At 40.5% G+C, this 19,405-nt stretch overlaps 1 protein-coding gene across 4 annotated transcripts in view; it reads left to right on the plus strand.

The window, feature by feature from the left end:
- The window catches only part of ryr2b (ryanodine receptor 2b (cardiac)), a 56,765-nt gene continuing 37,360 nt past the window's right edge, over window positions 1-19,405 (plus strand). For 3 of the 4 annotated variants that reach the window (XM_079363408.1, XM_079363410.1, XM_079363409.1), the window contains exons 1-39: window positions 1-10; window positions 396-470; window positions 571-649; window positions 831-943; window positions 2,093-2,216; window positions 2,402-2,498; window positions 2,584-2,658; window positions 4,074-4,230; window positions 4,403-4,567; window positions 4,715-4,836; window positions 5,234-5,417; window positions 5,503-5,638; window positions 5,878-5,973; window positions 6,172-6,290; window positions 7,622-7,755; window positions 9,118-9,359; window positions 9,599-9,791; window positions 9,902-10,121; window positions 10,287-10,391; window positions 10,582-10,685; window positions 10,862-10,945; window positions 11,123-11,282; window positions 11,503-11,650; window positions 11,933-12,141; window positions 12,668-12,842; window positions 12,988-13,196; window positions 13,383-13,569; window positions 13,884-14,016; window positions 14,314-14,428; window positions 14,713-14,873; window positions 15,123-15,282; window positions 15,468-15,554; window positions 15,855-16,081; window positions 16,381-16,594; window positions 16,700-17,326; window positions 17,469-17,669; window positions 18,284-18,395; window positions 18,533-18,673; window positions 19,017-19,293. In XM_079363408.1, coding sequence (XP_079219534.1) covers window positions 468-470; window positions 571-649; window positions 831-943; window positions 2,093-2,216; window positions 2,402-2,498; window positions 2,584-2,658; window positions 4,074-4,230; window positions 4,403-4,567; window positions 4,715-4,836; window positions 5,234-5,417; window positions 5,503-5,638; window positions 5,878-5,973; window positions 6,172-6,290; window positions 7,622-7,755; window positions 9,118-9,359; window positions 9,599-9,791; window positions 9,902-10,121; window positions 10,287-10,391; window positions 10,582-10,685; window positions 10,862-10,945; window positions 11,123-11,282; window positions 11,503-11,650; window positions 11,933-12,141; window positions 12,668-12,842; window positions 12,988-13,196; window positions 13,383-13,569; window positions 13,884-14,016; window positions 14,314-14,428; window positions 14,713-14,873; window positions 15,123-15,282; window positions 15,468-15,554; window positions 15,855-16,081; window positions 16,381-16,594; window positions 16,700-17,326; window positions 17,469-17,669; window positions 18,284-18,395; window positions 18,533-18,673; window positions 19,017-19,293 — 6,095 coding nt within the window. In that variant the 5' untranslated portion in view covers window positions 1-10; window positions 396-467. Of the gene's footprint in view, window positions 11-395; window positions 471-570; window positions 650-830; window positions 944-2,092; window positions 2,217-2,401; window positions 2,499-2,583; window positions 2,659-4,073; window positions 4,231-4,402; window positions 4,568-4,714; window positions 4,837-5,233; window positions 5,418-5,502; window positions 5,639-5,877; window positions 5,974-6,171; window positions 6,291-7,621; window positions 7,756-9,117; window positions 9,360-9,598; window positions 9,792-9,901; window positions 10,122-10,286; window positions 10,392-10,581; window positions 10,686-10,861; window positions 10,946-11,122; window positions 11,283-11,502; window positions 11,651-11,932; window positions 12,142-12,667; window positions 12,843-12,987; window positions 13,197-13,382; window positions 13,570-13,883; window positions 14,017-14,313; window positions 14,429-14,712; window positions 14,874-15,122; window positions 15,283-15,467; window positions 15,555-15,854; window positions 16,082-16,380; window positions 16,595-16,699; window positions 17,327-17,468; window positions 17,670-18,283; window positions 18,396-18,532; window positions 18,674-19,016; window positions 19,294-19,405 lie in introns of those variants that run through there. The other variant, XM_079363411.1, reaches the window with a different exon arrangement.

Genomic DNA, 19,405 nt, shown 5'->3' on the forward strand with positions numbered 1-19,405 from the left:
AAGCTACCAGGTGAAACGTATACTGTAAAAGCTGTGCAAGGAATATCTAAATAAATGTGTTTAGTTTTGGTTAGTGAAGTATTCTGGTTACTGTTGGTTCATAGACCAAGATGTTATCTAATAAATTATATCAGAGGACAGTGTTTACAACACAGATATATACATTTTTATTACATTCAAATCAGCTAATCTTTCCATAAGATAACAAAAAGTGAACAGTGAAGTATTGATCATTTTCTGATGATTGTTTGTCCTTGTTTTGCATTTGACTCTTATATATTAAATATTGTTTGCCTTTACTGTACTCAGGATTGTGTTTTTCTTTTTCCGCTGGCTGTTTTATTTGTTTTCTTGTTCTACAAGTTTTCTCTGGTTAATGTGATGGTGACTTACAGGTGGGAGCAGGAGGAAGCCAACGCACCCTTCTGTATGGCCAGGCAGTGTTGTTCCTTCACTCTTACAGCGGCATGGTGAGTCATCTTCAGCCAAAGAAAAAAGAAAATGCAGAAGCTGTCAGTCTTGTTTCCATGTGTGAACAAAATATAAGTAACTGAAATGATGTCTTTTTAGTACCTCAGCTGCTTGTCTTCATCTCAGTCTTCAGCTGACAAGTTGGCCTTTGACGTCGGTCTACAGGAGGATAAAGCAGGTAATAATTACTTGATATTTCGTAACAGCTGGCATTGCTTTGCATTTCGTAATCTCAGCAACATCATCAAAGCTGCATGCACTTCAACCACATTCTCTTTAATGCCTTCATTTATGTATTTTAGTGTAAGTTTACAGCATGTGGTATCATAGAACCTGAAGTGTGTGTGTTTGACTGTCAGGTGAGACTTGTTGGTGGACCGTCCATCCAGCCTCCAGACAGCGATCAGAAGGTGAGAAAGTGCGCGTTGGAGATGACCTCATACTGGTCAACGTGTCTTCTGAGAGGTATCTGGTGAGTTGTTAAAGGGTAGATAATAAAACACAGTCTAAAACATGAATCAAACACTATTATCTGTTTCTACATGATTGAAGATGTTGTTTTTAAAGGCCATTTTGACCCCGATGCAGGCCACAAGCCGAAATGTGTCGGCCTAATTTGTGAATAAAGTTGATCTTCATACTATGATACTCATACTTTTTGACCACTTCATGCACCTTGTTAGTAGCTCGAGTTGTGAAAATCCTGCTTATTTATAAAACCTATTTCTCATTTCTGTATTCCTTCTCCATGTTTCCCCCCGAGCATTGCCTATTCAAAACACAATGTTTGTATTCCCTTGGTTTCATTCTCTTTTTATTTCTATTTGTGGTGGGCAATCTTGGTTCTGCCTGCCTTGGATGAGTTGTTTAGCATAATTGTTTATGATAATAGCTATTGTCGTAAATCAGCAGAAAATCACAAGCTCTATTCATCGTTGATTTGCACATTTTTGTTTGATTAAGCTGATTATTATTCCACACACAAAATCCACAGAACATACAACTTAGAGATGCATATTCAAATACCCCACAATAACTGCATATGTACAAGTCTGTTTGAAACATTTTGTGGGGAAACTATTTCCATATTTCCCACCTATAAAAAGCATCGACTAATACCCCACCAGTCTCAGTTTCATTTTTTACAAATAAAAACAATGAAATAAATCCAAAGAATAGGAAAGCAGCTGACTTTTGCATTCAGGGATAGCTTGGCCACTGATCTGCCAACTTCTGTTTGCACTTCTTGGTTTAGCCCCTCTCAAATAATGCCCAAGAGATTCTGGCATCAGCAAATATCCTTTTTAAGCAGAAATGTTAATAAAGAAATCAAATAGCTGATCGTCAAAATATCAGGTGGAAATACCCAGTGTGAAAAATAGATCTAACTGAAAGGTAAGACCGAAAGTCTGTGTCTTCCTCTTTCAAACAGTTCCAGGGAAATCCGAGCTTTCTTATAAGGTATACGTGCAAACTGAGAGTCCTCCAACTCAGTACAGGTGTCATTTGAGATGTTCGATTTGAAAATGCTTCATTTCATCTTCCAATCACATTCCCTTTTAAATGTAGCTGTTTGGTCATATATGCCTGTTTTGATGATTTTCATTTGATATCCTCCTAGCACCTGTCCCTTGGCACTGTTTTTGACAACAAAAGCTTGAGTGACAGCCTGCTTGTTAATGCAGCCTTTCAGCAGACTCTCTGGAGTGTTGCTCCCATCTGCTCTGGAGGTGGAGTTGCTCAAGGCAAGTGTGGTTTCCTTTTTGGTCTGTTAGCATAATGAAAAACAAACAATCAATCCCAACAACTTTGCTGCCCAACTGACTGTTGCATTGAAGAAATTGTTTTTTTTTATAAAGAAATGGGATAACTGATTTGAAATGTACTGAAAAATTGTGTATCTGAAATCAGGGTTCTGTTTTGATTCTAGGATATGTGAAGGGTGGTGACACATTGCGGCTACTCCACAGCCATAGTGACGCATATCTGACTGTTCCATCCATAGAGAAGGGAGAGGAGCTGCAAAGGTCAGACGGAAACATCAGTCTCCTCACATCTCTGCTCAACAAATTGTCCTTTACCTCAGCGAACATGTCTGTTTTCTAAAACTAGGATCATGCATTATGAGGGTGGATCCGTCTGCAGCCTTGCCCGCTCACTCTGGAGGCTGGAGATTCTTCGTGTTGTGTAAGTTAAAGGAATGGTGAAAGTGGGACTAAATGACATTGAGCAACATGTGCATTTTAAAGCTTTATGAGAGTTATTTAAGAAGGTCCAAATGCAACATAGTTTAGTTTTAGTTTTATTCAAATCATTGAAGTTACAGGAGGGAAGTGGCAGTGGATGACTCTTTTTGTTTGCATGTATGTGTATCTGACAAGCATGTGAGGAAACAAGTTCAAGATCCTCTGTCTCTGCAGCCCGACCACACACTGATAGGCCTATCAAAAAACTGGTAACAAACAGGAGATGACATGTAAAACACTCACAACAATGTAGCTCCTAAAAATACTACAAATTCAACTTTATATCGTTTTCTTTTGTTTTTGCTTGTGTCCATGCAATAACACTATTGCTTTTCAAGAAATACAAAGGTGAGGTGTCTCTTTATCATATGTACACGTGTATAAATCCTGCCTGCAAATGTTTAGGTTCCAGAAGCAGAACAGAGTGTTTTCTATGAACAAAGTCAAATTTGTTTAACCACACTCACAGGTGGGACTCTGAGTGATCCTGTTGATAATTAACCCCTGAGCCTGTTCACCATACAGCACCTGATAAAGAGCCTGTTTGGGCTCAAACATTAATTTAAATAAATGAAAATGAGTTTCCAGCAAACCTGGCAAGATCTTCTTTTGAACCATCAGATAATCGGGCCTGTGTAGTTTTTTTTTTTGTTTTTTTTTAGCCCGCTTAACGAAGCCCTTTGTTTGAACCGCTTTGTATATAATCAGTCTCTGTGTGTGGGATTATCACATCACCCAAATGAGTGAATAATGAAATATAACAAAAATGGATCAATAATGCTTTTAGATTGAATGTTTTATTTATTGTGCATACAAAAGATTGAATCCATGGCTCATTCTTTGAATATGAAAATGAGAGACTGAAATAAACAATTTAATAAATGGTAGATTTGTTATATTATGCCTCAAAAGAATTTCACAAGACTTATTTAAGAACTATAATCCTCTGAGGAAGATGCATCTTTGTTCACTTCATGTTTAGTCTCATCCTGCTGTTATATTATACCTCTACAGTTTATCATGATTGGAAATAGCTTCAGTGGGTCATTTCCAACATTTACAGAGAAAAAGAAAATGATGCACACATGCTAACAGTCACTGATTGTTAAGACAGGAGTGGGATCATGTTGCACAAGCTGCTGCCTGCTGTTCACTGCCAGCAGAGAGACCAGACATTTGGTTGCTGCTGTTTTCCTCACAAAGACTCCACAGAGTGCCTTGAAACAAATTCAATATCACCGGCCCAAAATGGATTTAGACTTGTGTGTCCACTGCCCGCTTGAAAACAATACTTGTTGCCAACTATTAAGTTTCCTTCAAAGGAAAAACAAAAGCAGTGTTTTGATTTTTACTCAGCTGGTGTGGAAGGCATACTTGCTGGGGGCAGCCTTTCCGACTCTGCCATATGACCACTGGGAGGTACCTGGGTTTGACAGAGGAGAGAGGCCTGCATCTGGTTGATCGGGACAAGGCTGATGTCAACACAACCTCCTTCTGCTTCCGCTCTTCAAAGGTCAGGGGTCACGTGAGATATAACTTAAACCTTTTTCAAGGCTTCTGTCATGAACTCACAACCTGACATTTTCAGCTGAGTGAAGTCCTAAAGGTCCTAAAGTGTAGTCCAAATAAAAATCAGTTTATTGTCGAATAAATCTGTATGTGTAACAATAGATTTTGCTATTAAGGAGAAGCTGGACACGGGCAAAAAGACAAACATGGAAGGCATGGGAACTCCAGAGATCAAGTATGGAGACTCCATTTGTTTTGTTCAGCATGTAAACTCTGGACTCTGGCTCACGTACCAAGCTATTGATGTCAAGTCTACACGCATGGGTGTGGCTCAGAGAAAGGTAAGCCTTTTAAACTGGATCACTGTTTTGAACTAAAAGCTATGGGCTCATTTTTCTTTATTTACTCATGTAAGAATTTCAACGTGAACGTGCATGAAATCAAGTTAAACATTAAAATAGAGTCGATGGGAACTGATGTGTTTCCAGGCCATTCTGCACAGCGAGGGTCACATGGACGATGGACTGACGCTGTCCCGTTGTCAGAAGGAGGAGTCCCACACTGCCAGACTCATCCGCAGTGCTACTCTCCTCTTCAATCGCTTTATTAGGTACTGCATACCAGAACTTGACTTATTCAAAATGCCAAAACGTTTCTGAACACCAAGGGAATGCAACAATGCTTTGAAAAGTTTCAGTTGCATAACGACACCAGGAGAAAACTGAAATAACCTCAAGCTCAGATACCATGTTGTAGTTTTGCTCTCTCTCTCTCTCTCAAAAAAAAAAAAAACAGTTAATTATTTAATGTATGGTTGTTGTTGGATTCGTGTTCCAATTGTAAAGCCTAGTGTAAACACCCTAGAGGTGTTTTTAGGTCAGGTCATATCCAATTTGATGGACAAAAAAACCAACAAAACATTCAGAAGTCTGGAACTTTGAGTTTTCCTCTTCTATAAATTCCAATGAACTTTGTGTATTATCATTCCCATCCCACCTTTGTGTCAGGAAATTGGATGAGTCCAGTCAAAAAGAAAACGCCATGTCTGCCCGTCTGCCAATGGAGAAAGTCACACATAGTCTGCAGGATCTGATCAACTATTTCCAGCCTCCAGCTGAGGGACTTGAGCATGAAGTGAAACAGAAGAACTTGACGGCACTAACGAATCGGCAGAACATGTTTCAAGAAGAGGTGAATACACGTGAATACATCTATGGATCCTACTTGTGATATGTTAGTTACTTTGACATAACTGTATATTCTCTTCACTCGTTAGGGAGTGTTAGACTTGGTCCAGGATTGCATTGACCGTCTGCACCAATATAGCACTGCTGCTCATTTTACTGAGGCGGCACAGATTGACAGAGGCGGAGAGTGGGAGACGATTCTCAAGCGTTTCTATGAGCTATTGGGTGAGAACTGAGTGTCTATGGTTCAGTGCCACTTTTACATTTTTAATAATTACGCAACTACTTTAAATATCTACTGACACAGATATCACATGTACAGTTGTCTTATCTCCTGAGCTTTTATTGTGATGTATTTTATCTAATCACGGTACGAATTTTTGCTATTTTGCATCAAATGAATTGTTTCTTTTTGCGTCAGTGAACATCCTCCTTTTCTTTTTTCTTTGTCTCTCGACCCTCAGCTGCTCTGATCAGAGGAAACCCTGTCAACTGTGCACATTTTTCAGCTTCTCTAGACTGGCTTATAAGCAAACTGGAACGACTGGAGGCGTCTTCTGGTTGGTTTTTATTTGTGGCATTCCGTCATGAATGAGTCATTTTCATTATGATCATCTGATACACTTATTTGAGTTGTTTTACGAAAAGGGATGAAATTGGAAAATATGCGAGTTACACACTGACGTCTTTATTACATTATTTTTGAGATGTTTTATTTCACGTTAGTTGTGTAATGATTTGTATTCTTTCACACCCAGGAGTCCTGGAAGTTCTGCAGTGTGTCCTGGTGGAAAGCCCTGAAGCACTCAATGTCATTAAAGAGGGACACATTCATTCGATCCTCTCCTTCCTGGACAAGCATGGATTCAACCACAAGGTAGTGTTTACAGGCTGTGTGTGTTTGTGTGAAATAAAAATGATAATGTGCATAATAGAGCACAGTGGAAGCTGAAGGAAAACCTCACATTTCCTGTATTTATTGATTGAGAAAAAAAAAAGGGAGCAAGTGTGCAGTCTCCTTCTTTTATTCATTGAATGCTGACTTTTGAGACAGACACCTTACTGGATGTGCGCGACTGCTATGTTTACTCTGTATTTATTGACTAAAATGCTTCAGCAGTTACTTCATAACTTTATTGTCACACGTCCTGGGAAACCTTGAAAACAATTGACAAAACAAAATGTGTCAGTCATGGAAAGCACATCATCGAAAATGTGAAAAATGTCCTTGAAGTTCTTGTACTCTCCTCGAGAATGATGAAGTCTCCTCGTTTCATATTAGCCTTATCGTACATGAAACAAATGGCACCGTCACCTGAAAAGGGCTCAATGATGTCATTGACTGAAATAGTTATGTGCTAGTTTATTGACAGGAGTACTGAGAGTAGGCCACACGCTGTAAACACCAAGTCACATCCCACAGCAGCACCTGCAGGCTGCATGACACAAAGTAAAAAACGTTACAGCTAATTGTTGACGCCGAGTTGCAACGACAGGGCGAGAAAGATGTGTGCTTTATTTCTGTGAATGAAGATGTCACAGAGAGAAAGACATGAGCTGGCTGCTCCTGCAAAACCCTTGAAAACCTGCACCAAAGTATCAAAAAAGTAAACTGAACTCAGTGTTACATTTGTTTTCTTCATCGTGACCTCTATGCTGGATGGTTTGTATTTGTTGTTACTATGAATGTTTCGAGCAAGGCTGGAGCAGGATACTTGAGTTAGCTCTTTTTTTTCCTCTAGTTTTTATTTTTAGAGAAAATCAGAGGAAACATTTTAAAGTGATGATTGTCCAAACAACAATAGAAACATACTGAATTAAATGAAGTGCTGTACATTTGGAGGCGTATGTGTTATTCTAGATCGATTCTTCAGCATTTAAAAATGATAGAAGTATTCATGGGTATAGCCATAGACTGCTCATCTTTTGAACAGACTTCCATAGATTCTACAATGACCTCTGCTTTCCTGTCATACCAGTTCATTGTCACTGAAAACATCCTGGAAAAATGTTGTCTTGATAAGTCTGGGAAGCCGGATGTGCCTGTCAATATCATCTATGAAATGTTCTTGTTGTACAACTGATATCAGTGCTTCACTAATGCACAAGTGTGTTGTCCCTATTACGTATTTGCGCTCACTTATGTGAGATCAGTTGGTGTGTTTATGGAGCTTTTGCTGGTTGAAGTGCTGACAGGTTGTGTTTCAGGTGCTGGAGGTGCTGTGCTCTCTGTGTGTGTGCCATGGTGTGGCAGTGCGAGCCAATCAAAACCTCATCTGTGACAACCTGCTGCCAGACCGAGACCTGCTGCTCCAAACACGTCTGACTAATCAGGTCACCAGGTACAGAGTCAAATGTTTTCTCTCAATGTGACTTCTTTGTCATCGAGTGAGAAGCGGGTTGGCTCCAGCTCCTCTGTGATGCTGAACAGGATGAGTGGTATAAATAATCGATGGATGACTTCTTCCTTGTGTTTCTTAGTAATTCTTTTGTCTTCCATTCTTACCTAAACTTATTTTAAAGTCCTGTATCATCAATATACACAATACACACACAAAAATGGAAGTATTTGATATAACAGAGCACATGTAAACAGTCTATAGATCATAAAGTGCTTTTTCTTGGCTTGTAATTACTTTTACAGTCACTCCTCTTAAGGGCTTGGTCTATCACTTGCGTGACTTGCACAACCTTAATAGGAGAGGAAATTCAGACTATTCTTTAATTGATTTAGAGGACGGATGAAACTTAACAAAAACACTGTCTCCCTGTGTGTCCTCTTCGCTTGCTAATTTTTTCTGCCCATCTCTACACACAGTCTCAGTGAGTTATCTTTTTTTTTATCAAGCCTCGTTTTTTTGTTAACGAAAAGGATTGTTACATTTTATTTTTCCTTAACGATGATAACCTCGTTTTCCGTTTCGCTCATCCTTTGGGTCATGTTACTTTCTTTTCTCCCACAGCAGCTGCCTTTTTTTTGTCATGTTTTGCTTTTCAAGCAGCTTATTGTTCCTCAGGTCTGATGGCTCATTTTGTTTCATATTCTTCACACCTGCCTGGTTCATTTCCCAGCTCTCCCTTTTATTCTGAAAACATTTCTCATTCTATCACTTTTACTTGTTTGATGATTTCTTTCATTCTCTTTTCATACTTCTCAAATGTCTTTCTCTTTTAAATATTTTCTTCTTTGCACACCATTTAATCAGTTCTTACAGATCCTTTTTGGGTCCTGTTTTTTTTTAAAATCACATCTCATATTCCATCTTAACTAAGTTTCTCAAGTTTTTCCCCTTCTTATCTCTTCATTGAAAGGACAGCTTTGTTAAGGGCGAGTGTTGTGCCTCATTAAGAGCTGGCATTTATTCCCTAGACACTGTGTAGGTGACTCAATGTCAGTAACTTGTTGTTGACTTTCTTTTTCACCAGCCTTTCTCTTTTTTTGTCTTAAACTTGGCTTCCAGTTTCTTTCTGGTCAATTGATTTCACTTTTGGTATTCACAGATCAAATGTAGGTGCATGAAACTGGTTCTATATTTGTTCATTAATGATATTAAGAAATAATGAAATTCATGTTCCTATCATATAAAGTATTTTTGTAAAGCATCTATGTTATCAAAGTTATTCATGTATTTCTCCTGTATTGTCACACCATGAACTTGAGTATTGATACTCTTTATTTTTCACTGTGCATTATTCTGCCACAGCATGAGACCAAACATCTTCTTGGCTATGGGGGAAGATTCAGCCCAATACCGGAGGTGGTACTTTGAGCTAGTTGTGGATCATGTTGAGTCCTTCCTCACACCTGAGCCCACACACCTGCGTGTTGGCTGGGCGTGCACAGAGGGTTACCAGCCCAGGCCCACAGGGGGTGAAGCCTGGGGAGGTAATGGGGTGGGAGATGACCTCTACTCCTATGGCTTTGACGGACTTCACCTCTGGTCAGGTGAGGACAACTTCAAATGAGAGAGCTCAATTAATTTGCATGTATTCCAGTTTGGGCTGTCAGTACTTTCTCCCTTTAGGCACACCGTTTCTAAGCCACCGCACTGACAGGCACCAGGTGTTTAGTCATGCTCGTTTAATTTAAATGCAGTTTGAAAGCTAGGGTGACACTAACAATTTACAAAACAGAAATCAATCTGGACCCGGATAGCTTTGAAGGCTCTGACTCCTGTCTATTAGGCTGCATGGGCCGCAGAGTGAGCTCTCCATTCCCTCACCTGCTGAAAGATGGTGATGTGGTCAGCTGCTGCCTCGACCTCAGCGCTCCCTGCGTCTCTTTCCGGGTCAACGGTCTACCTGTTCAGGGCATGTTTGAGAATTTAAGCGGAGACGGACTGCTTTATCCTGTCGTCAGCTTCTCTGCCGGAGTCACGTCAGTAGTGGAAAGATGTTGTTTTTGTTTAACTTGTCTACAAGATCATCATTAATGTGCCCTCAATACACCCGGTAAATGCCGAACTGTTTCCTGTTTCTGGTGACCAGGGTTCGTTTTCTGTTTGGGGGAAGGCACGGAGAGTTTCGTTTCCTGCCCCCACCAGGTTTTGCTCCATGCTCTGAGAGTTTGCTTCCAAGAGTTGAGCTAAAGGTAGAGCCCTGTCACACATATATCTCTGATCATGACGATGGGAAAAAAGAGCTCATTGGCTCCTTTGTACCTTCAACTCCAGCAACCTTTACTCCCATGCCAATGGATATCAGCAAGGTAAGAAGAAGCACAGATCTATCATAATCCCCAATGTCCTGTTGAGTTAAATATTTAACATGCATCTCTCATTAACACTCTAACCACCTAATTAGATTGTCAGTCCTGAAATGTACCATTTTGATGCAGTTTATTGGCTTTTTCATTAATATTATTTTCTCATAGGTGGTACTGCCGGACCAACTTGAGAGTATCCGAGATAAATTGGCAGAAAACATCCATGAACTTTGGGCAATGGACCGGATTGATCTTGGATGGACATATGGACCTGTAAGAAAATGATATTGCAAAAAATAAATAGCAAATACTGTTCATCATAGAGACATCACCTTGTCACGTTCTGTGTAAGAGAATAGTACAATTCACAGTTTGTACTTGAATCTGAATAGACTAACTTTCCTCTCGTTGTACTTTTTTTTTTTTTTAGTATTATTTTAAAATGTAAGCTTTTGTTCATTAGGTAAGGGATGAAACAAAGAGACATGATCCCTTTCTGGTGGAGTTTTCCAAACTCCCAGAGCAGGGAAGGAACCAAAACCTTCAGATGGCTCAAGACACTCTAAGGTGATGATCTGCATTGTGCAATAATAGCTTCTTATTCTACTTCAGTATTTACAGTATATCCGTTATCGAACACTTCATAGATGTACATTAACACACATTCTACCATTAAAATTGTTCTCCTACAACTGAGCTTTGTGTTTGTTTTCATGTTTTCTGATTGTTTGTTTGTGCTGGAGGACTCTGCTTGCCTTTGGTTTCCACATGAGCCTGACTGATTCCAGCGCTGAAGAAAGAGTCAAATACATAAGAGTGGCTGCCATGTATGTACATGGTTAATTTTACGACTAAATGCTTGTTCTTTCAAGCCCTTGCAGAAAGCATGGGCTGGATTTACAGTAAAGTGTCTGCTTTGGTCATGTTGTTGTTGCCACATGTGAGGTTAATCCTTGACTGTAATATGCAATCTCGACACACATTGTTTTCATTCTGCTTCTTAGGTATGAGCAGCCCAGTGGCTATAAGCCAGCCCCACTCGACCTGACGCATGTTTTTCTCAGCCCAGCCCACCAGGAATTGGTTAACTTGCTGGCAGAGAATGAACACAATGTGTGGGCCAGAGTGCGTATCAAGCAAGGATGGACCTACGGAGCCCAACAGGTGGATGTTCGGTGCCCTTTCTTGCACTACAATGGAGAGAAAATGCATTTAAACCACTTCTTTTCAGTCAAATTATTGTTTAACTAGTTACCAATAGAATCTAAGGGAATTTTCTTTTGTATTTCGTCTCAGTAAGAGAAAATAGACAAAATCACAACAGTGATTTTGCTCATCAACAGAAACAGTTGCACGTCATTGCTCTTTGAATCTGCTTTTTCAGGATGTGAAAGCCAAGCGAAGTCCGTACCTTGTGCCTTACAGTCTTCTTGATGGAAGAAGAAGAAGAGTGGGCATGGAGAGTGTTAGAGAGGCTGTATGCACCCTGTTAGCTTACGGTTACAGCCTGGAGACCCTCAACCACAAGCAGAGTACGTCTTAAAGCCCTGCCATTAATCTAACAGGATATAGCTCTGTTCATTGAACTTTTACTTATTTTTACAAGAAAAAGATAATGAATGAGTTTATTTCAGACGAGGCTCTCTTTGTCATTATCTATATAAAAGCAGATTATAAATTGCAACATATTACAGAATATGTATTATAATGCAGAATGTGTTAACTTTGTATTGCCAGGATACACTCTGTGCAGTGAGACTTGAATGCAAATCTGCAACCTACCCTATTTTTCTGTCTCTCTCTTGGATGTACAGCCTCATTATCAAGTCCTTATTATTTCTCCGTGGAGAAAGGCAGACTGTTCAGACCAGACAAATCATACGCTGTAACCCAGGGGAAGTGGTACTTTGAATTTGAAATAGTGACAGCTGGGAAGATGAGAGTGGGCTGGGCTCGACCAGACTGTACACCAGATAAGGAGCTCGGCTCGGATGACCAGGCATTTGTCTTTGATGGATTTGAGGTGCGATATCCACATTACTCTGTTCTTAATGTACCATTAAAAAAGTTTTTTTTTTTCTAAATGAGCCAGACATATCTGTGTGATTTTAGTACTGGTAAGTCTTTTTTTTTTATCCTACAGTCTAGAAGTTAGCATATGACGTGATCTGAAGTGAGTTTACAAACTGCTGTTCTGACTCTAATCATTGTGAAGCAAGAGGATACTTTGGAGAGCAGAATGAGAAGCAAATCTAGCTCTCTACAGTATTTGAATTGAGCAGAAACAAGCCCTTTATTCATTTATATTCACATCTATCTGTGTTGTTTGAGCTGCGACACAGCTGATCGGTCACAGCAAAGTTGCTCGTAAGACTTGCGGCCCTGATTAAGAAAATAGAGGATATTAAACAGCGCTGGTGTCTAACATGATCTCATTTGGCAACATAAGAAAAGGCTCAAAAATGGAGGCTTGGTGTACATTCCACCCAGTAACACAACTGACAAAGAGGAAATGAACCACAGCAAACCACTGTTTGTTTTGCTTTCAGGCTCAGTGGTACCATCAGGGTGTTGAGCCCCTGGGACGTCCATGGCAGAGAGGTGATGTGGTGGGTTGCATGGTGGACATGAATGAATGCACCATGATGGTCACGCTTAATGGAGAGATGCTGTTTAACGACCGAGGGTCAGAACTGGCTGCGAAGGACTTCGATGTCAGAGACGGTTGGCAAAGTTTTGAGTTTATGCAGTACAGTGTGCGGATTAAACTTGAAATGAAACAAATCAAATTTTTTTTTTGTACGAGGCTCGTAACCTAGTGTAACCTGACATTGTTTTTATCAGAATGTTTGTCTCCTTTTTTTCCTAGGTCTGTTGCCTGTAGTCAGTGTTGGGGTGAACCAGGTGGGGAGGCTGAACCTCGGCCGCCAAGTGGACTCTCTGCAGTACTTTACAGTGTGCGGCCTGCAGGAAGGTTATGATCCTTTTGCTGCTAACATGTCTAGAGACCCAGCCCTGTGGATGAGCTGGAAGCAGCCTCAATTTACGTCCATATTGCCTGATAATCATAATTTACAGGTGAGTAAACGGGACTAGTAGGCTGTCTTCCCCCTCTCAGCTTGGTTAATCTTTTATCAACCATGTAGTGCGATGCAGTCATTTGCTCTGTATTTCAACACAGGCCTCCATGGAATTCTTGGTTTCTCAGATTGCTGGTTAATTGATAGCGTTGATCCTGAAAATCTTGTTCAAATCTCATTTAAGGTCACCAGAGTCAGTGGCTCGACAGATTCCTTGTCCAATCTGAGGGTTTCTCAGCGGCTGTTTGCACACCACGGTGGAGGCAGCGAGATAGGCTTTTACCGGCTCAGCATGTCCATTGAATGTGCTGCTATCCTTAAGAGCCCTGCAGGTGGCGTGCTTCCAGTGGCCTCCAACTCTCTCTCTCCAGGTCCAATATTATCACATCCGATTCCTTAACCAGCTTAAGGCTTTCTCATGTTGGCCACAGCTATCTGAAGGATTTAAAAAAATGACCACATGAATGGCTAATTTTGTTGGCAATGTGCTCAAATAACACATGAGAGTTACACCATATTTATTTAATGCTGTATTAGCAGTCAGATGTGGAAAGCAGTTCATTGAAGTTATTCAGCTAATTTTTTTTATCAGAATGACTGACATTCAACCTTTATGTCCTTGATGAGTTGTTGAAGCCTAAACTCCCCAGGGCCCTGCTGTAATTAAATCTGCTTGTCCTTTTAGGAAGAAAAGATCAGGAGGAGGTGGACTCTGACTTTGAAGTTTTGATGAAGTCAGCCCACATTTTTTCGGGCTCAAGAGATGAGCTCAATCACAAGGATCATAGTCACGACAAAACCTCAAGACTGAAACAACGGTAGGCTGTCGAGAGATTCAAATTTGGATGAACTGGAGTGACGATTATATGATTTTGAATATGGAAAATAAACAAAAAATATATTTTGGTAAAACATGCCACTTATTAGATATGAATCTATCGGCAACTATGCAACTAAGCGATGCATGTATTTCCATATTCCTTTGCCACATGAATACATTGATTAAAGCATGCTTATTAAGGGTGGTGTCTTTCCGAAATTAAATGACAGATTGTTGTTGTATGTAATGTTAAGGAGGCTGTTTGTGACCTCATTCATGTGTTTTCTTCAATAAGCTTCATGCTTAAGAAGACCAAACCAGGCCTGGTCAGCAGCAACTCCTCTGCAAGGCTTCTGGAAGATGTCGTCGTTGACAAGGAGAACCATGATCACCTTATTCATAGCTCCAGAGTAAGCTTTTTGTTTTCTTGTTGTCTCACTTCCAAAAGCAGATACGCACCAAACATGAACAAAAAAATCAGCAAACTCAGAGATCAGAATATTCTTTTTTGTCTCTCATAATGCCCATCAATAACAGGAAACACAAAATGCTTTTGGCCACTCTGCTTCCTCTGAGTGGCGTGAAATTAAACCATTTTTCCAGCTGTGCTCTTTGCTTGTAATTATCAGCCACAGAAAGATGAAATATACAATGGAAACGCTGACAATGATCCAAGATGGCCTCTCTTTTTCAGTATTATTACTCAGTGAGGGTCCTTCCAGGTCAGGAGCCGTTTAATGTGTGGGTTGGCTGGGTAACATCGACCTATCATCAACATGATGTTACTTTTGATGCTGACAATGTCCCAACTGTGACCGTCACTCTGGGAGATGACAGTGGCAAAGTCCAAGAAAGGTTAGTATACACTAATCAATGGTGTGGTTTGTTCAGCTCTTAATACATTTTTATAACTGATGAAAGATACCCATACACCTCACAGTATTGACAGACTGTAATACACATTCTGTTTATGACAGTTTATTATGTGTGTGTGTGTGTATATGTATATGTGTGTATTTTTCTGCTGTCCTTTAGATTAACTTCTGCCTCTTTTTTGTTCTCATAACAAATTACCGGGAACACGTCTCTGTTCTTTGTTCACAGCGTGAAGCGTTCTAACTGTTACATGGTTTGTGCTGGAGAGGCAACAGGTCTGTCTCAGAGTCGTCGAAGTGCAGGCCTGGAAATCGGCTGTTTAATCGACACGTCCACTGGGCTGCTCACGTTTACCTCCAGTGGAGTAGAGATGGCAACCTTCTACCAAGTAGGTCAAGCTAAATGTGTTCATGCTCATCCATTCATTCTTCATTCATTTTTAAATGACAAACATACACTTATCTTAATGCAATATATACATTAAAACATTTTGTGACACTTGGGGTCACATTCGTGAGGTCATTTTTGTGAATGAAGCTTCATGTGGAGTCTGGAATTATCTTTGCTAATCAGGTCGAGGCCAGTGCAAAGCTGTTTCCTGCTGTTTTTGTGAAGCCCACCACCGGCAACATGTTTCAGTTTGAATTTGGAGGCGTTAAGGTAAAGAAACCAGAATTATTAATCATATCCCAAAGAAACAAAAAGTATGTTTGATTGTTTTTTTCTCCTTGTGCGCTTGTCACTGTTAAAATTAATATAAAAACATAAGCAACAAATTTCTAAAAATTGGATGAAATGGTGTTGACAGAGTTGATTCATAAAATTTATAGTTTTCAGCCTGCAATTTTTGAAAAGCATCTTAAAATATAATTCCTTTTTCAATCTTCTGTCACTTTTAACTCTGTAAATGTTCAGTAGTCTGTTTCACTGTTTATCTGTTTGTTTTCCTCTCCTACCCAGAATGTCATGCCGCTGTCTGCAGGTTTACTGCGCAGCCAAAGAAGGAATGCAACTCCTCAATGTCCTCCGAGGTTTCAGGTGCAGAAACTCAGCCCGGTTTTATGGACCAAGATACCAGACTGCACACTTAGGGTGATGGTGGACCGGCCAGATGAGTGCCAAGGATGGAGAGTCCAATGCTCTGAGCCCCTTCAAGTCATGTGTCTTCAGATCCCTGATGAAAACAGGTTAAAGAGCATTGACTTATTTGTGTTTTTGGAATATTACCGGCTGGTTTAGGAGCACATTAAGTGAAGCATGTGTTCTCTGTAATGTTGCTGTTATTCCTTATGTGTCCTGTTACACTGTTATCTTCAAGCACCAGACAGGACACCTGGTATAGTGTGTAAAATCATGGAAATTGCAACAGACTTAAACTGCATCATAATTTGTGTGTTGGTGCAAATGATCAACACAAGCTATAATTTGATTTGAGCATGCAACAACACTGACTTCATGTTGTACTTTTTTGTTGTCATACGTCCAGGTGTGTGGACATTTTGGAGCTGTCGGAACATGAAGACCTTTTCACATTTCACCAACACACCGTCCTCCTGTACTGCTGCTTATGCGCCCTTGGAAACACCAGGGTTTGTCATGCCCTCTGCAGTCACGTGGACCAGTCCCAAATGCTTCATGCCATTCAGAATTCGCACCTCCCTGGAAAACTCCGCTCTGCATTTTACCAGCTCCTGATTCAGGTGACTGCTTTTTTGAGTTCATGCAGCATCCTGTACAACAGGATTTGAAAACTTGACAAAATAATTTAACAGTCTTTTTTTTTTCTCTCGCTCTCTTCATTTTAGGTTCACCTCAGCAGCCACTTTACAGCATGTCTTATGATGAACCAGGAATATATTGTGCCTATGACTGACCAGACCAGAGAAATAACACTGTTTCCAAGCCCTGCTAATGCAGGTAAAGGTCAACCTCCAGATGCAAGGCAAGGCATTCCCAGCTCTTGTTTTAGCCCATCCCTTAAACCACAGAAGCACTTCTCATCTCCTTGTTTTGTCAGGAGTGATGGTTTGGAAGGAGATTGTGCTGTTGAAGTATCCTGCTCAGACAGCCCAGAGATCCCTCTGGACATACTGAAAAATCTGACTGTAGAGATGCTGACTGCTGGAGTGTGTGCTGTGGGTCAGGGTGTGAGGGATCCTGTAGGAGGCAGCATTGAGCTACTGCTGGTCCCTCTAATTAGACTGTTCTACACCCTGCTGGTTATGGGGGTATTTGGGGATGAAGACCTTCGGAAAGTTCTGAAACTGATAGAGCCGGGAGTCTTTTCCATAGATGCTGAAACCCCTGAGGAGGAAGAGGAAGATAAAGTGAGTGACGATGAAAAAGAATGGAAAGAGGGACCGAATAAAGACTGTGAAACTCTGAAACAGGGACTTCTTCACATGAAACTTCCAGAGGCTGTCAAAAAAGAGGTGAATGATGCTGCAGATTCCTTTGAAATTTGGCTTTTTCAATTAGCTCTAGTTTTGGATTTGCCTCAGATGCTTAGTTTTTTTAAAAAATGTGGGTTTTAAACCAAAAATAAAATGGGATTTCCATAATTTCCTTCCCCAGCTCTGTTATCTTCTGTCCTTCCTGTGTGACTGCCAAGTGCGCCACAGGGTCGAGTCTGTGATTGCCTTCTCTGACACCTTTGTGGGTCAACTGCAGGAAAACCAACGCTTTCGCTACAACCAGGTCATGCAAGCGCTGAACATGTCGGCCGCTCTCACTGCACGCAAGACCAAGGAGTTCCGCTCTCCTCCGCAGGAGCAGGTCATACTGACTAAAATAGTATTTTTTTATGTTTTCAGTCATCACAATGTAGTTCGATGTAAGCTCCTGTGAGGTGTGGTTATGAAACAAACTGAAAATTATACTGATGCCGATTTATGATCTAAAATGGCTAAAATCATCAGCGATGACTTTGATTTAGTTTGTCTTAAATAGTGACCAGTCAGGTTGCAGGGAGTTACAACACTGCAGATTAGAATACTGAGGGCAAACCCTACTACTCTATAGCGAGGCAGGAGTATGTAGCACAAAAACACAATGATGATTGCATTGCCAGCGAATGACAATGAGCATAAGTCGTGTAGACTACATCCATGACAGACCAGGAGGAAAAGCCACATCACTCTGGATCTGTGCACCAGCTCGCTCTCCCTTTATCCAACCCACATGTGTTTGGGTAGGTGTGCAGTAAATAGGGGAAGCAACTGTCTGACAACAAATCCCTTTACTCAACTTAGCCAAACGACTTTCATAGCCTTCACAGGAGCTTTGATCTTTGTTTTTGCACACTAAAAGAAGAGAGAAAGGAAACGGCGAGAAAAGGCTTTGACAGAACTGTAAGTTTATCGTGATTACTTCTAATGACCTGTCTGTAGATCAACATGCTGCTGGGCTTCAGAGATGATGAGCAGCAGGAGAACTGTCCCTGTCCAGTTGAAATTCAACAACTCCTGCAAGACTTTCATCACCTTCTGAACACACACTGCGGTTGGAAAAAAGTTTTTCTCTTTAACTAATTCATAATTAATCCTTATCAAGTCAGAGAATTATGAAAAAAAGACCGGAAAAGGCATTACTATCAATTTCAACTGAAAAGTCTACTCCTATTGACTTTTATTGTGCAGGCATTGAAATGGAAAACGAAGCAGAGGATGAAGAGGTTGCTGAGATGTCAGTAAAGGATCGACTTCTCAGTCTGGTGGGAAGTGTCCTTGGGTTGAAGAAGACGGCCATAGAAGTAGATGAGAGTAGGCTTCAGAGTGCCAGTGAGTGGTTTATATATATATATATATATATATATATATATATATTCTTCTTTTGTATTTATAAACTGTTCTCTCTCTTTGACTGTATTTAATCGTTTTCTTTGCACTCACTTTTAATTTACCTGTAAATAGGATCTCACAACATTCTTTATTCAGGAACAGTAATATACTGAAAGATAGTGCGGTTCTCTGTATATGAGAGTTTGAAGTGTCAGAGAGAAAATGTTTTACTTTACCCAGGGACTTTTCTGCTGTTGAAGGACTTTTGATTTTAGATCAAATGCATTAGGGTTCGACTTCCTCTACTGTCATTTTTAGCTGTGACTTGTTGGTGCTTCCTCAGAGTGCCTAAAAAAGCTCATCTCTGAGACAATGGTGCATTGGGCCCAAGAGACTGAGATGGAGGACCCTGAACTTGTAAGAGCCGTATTCACATTGCTGCATCGCCAGTATCAGGGCCTCGAGGGCCAAATGGCCGGACCCCTCTCCAGAGCCTATACAATCAGCCAGACTTCAGAAGAGGACACCATGTCACTCCTCTCCTCACTGAGCCAAATCCGTTCCCTCCTCAGTGTCCGAATGGGGAAGGAAGAGGAGAGGCTGATGATCAGAAAGCTAGGGTAGGAGATTTGTAGTGTAACACATATTTGCATTATCTGTGACGTCTTGATTTTTTTGTGAATTAGAAAATTAATTTCTAACAAATACCTTAATGTTCTGTCTGGTGTTAAA

This window comes from Symphodus melops (genome assembly GCF_947650265.1).
Source record: "Symphodus melops genome assembly, chromosome: 15".
NCBI lineage: Eukaryota > Metazoa > Chordata > Actinopteri > Labriformes > Labridae > Symphodus > Symphodus melops.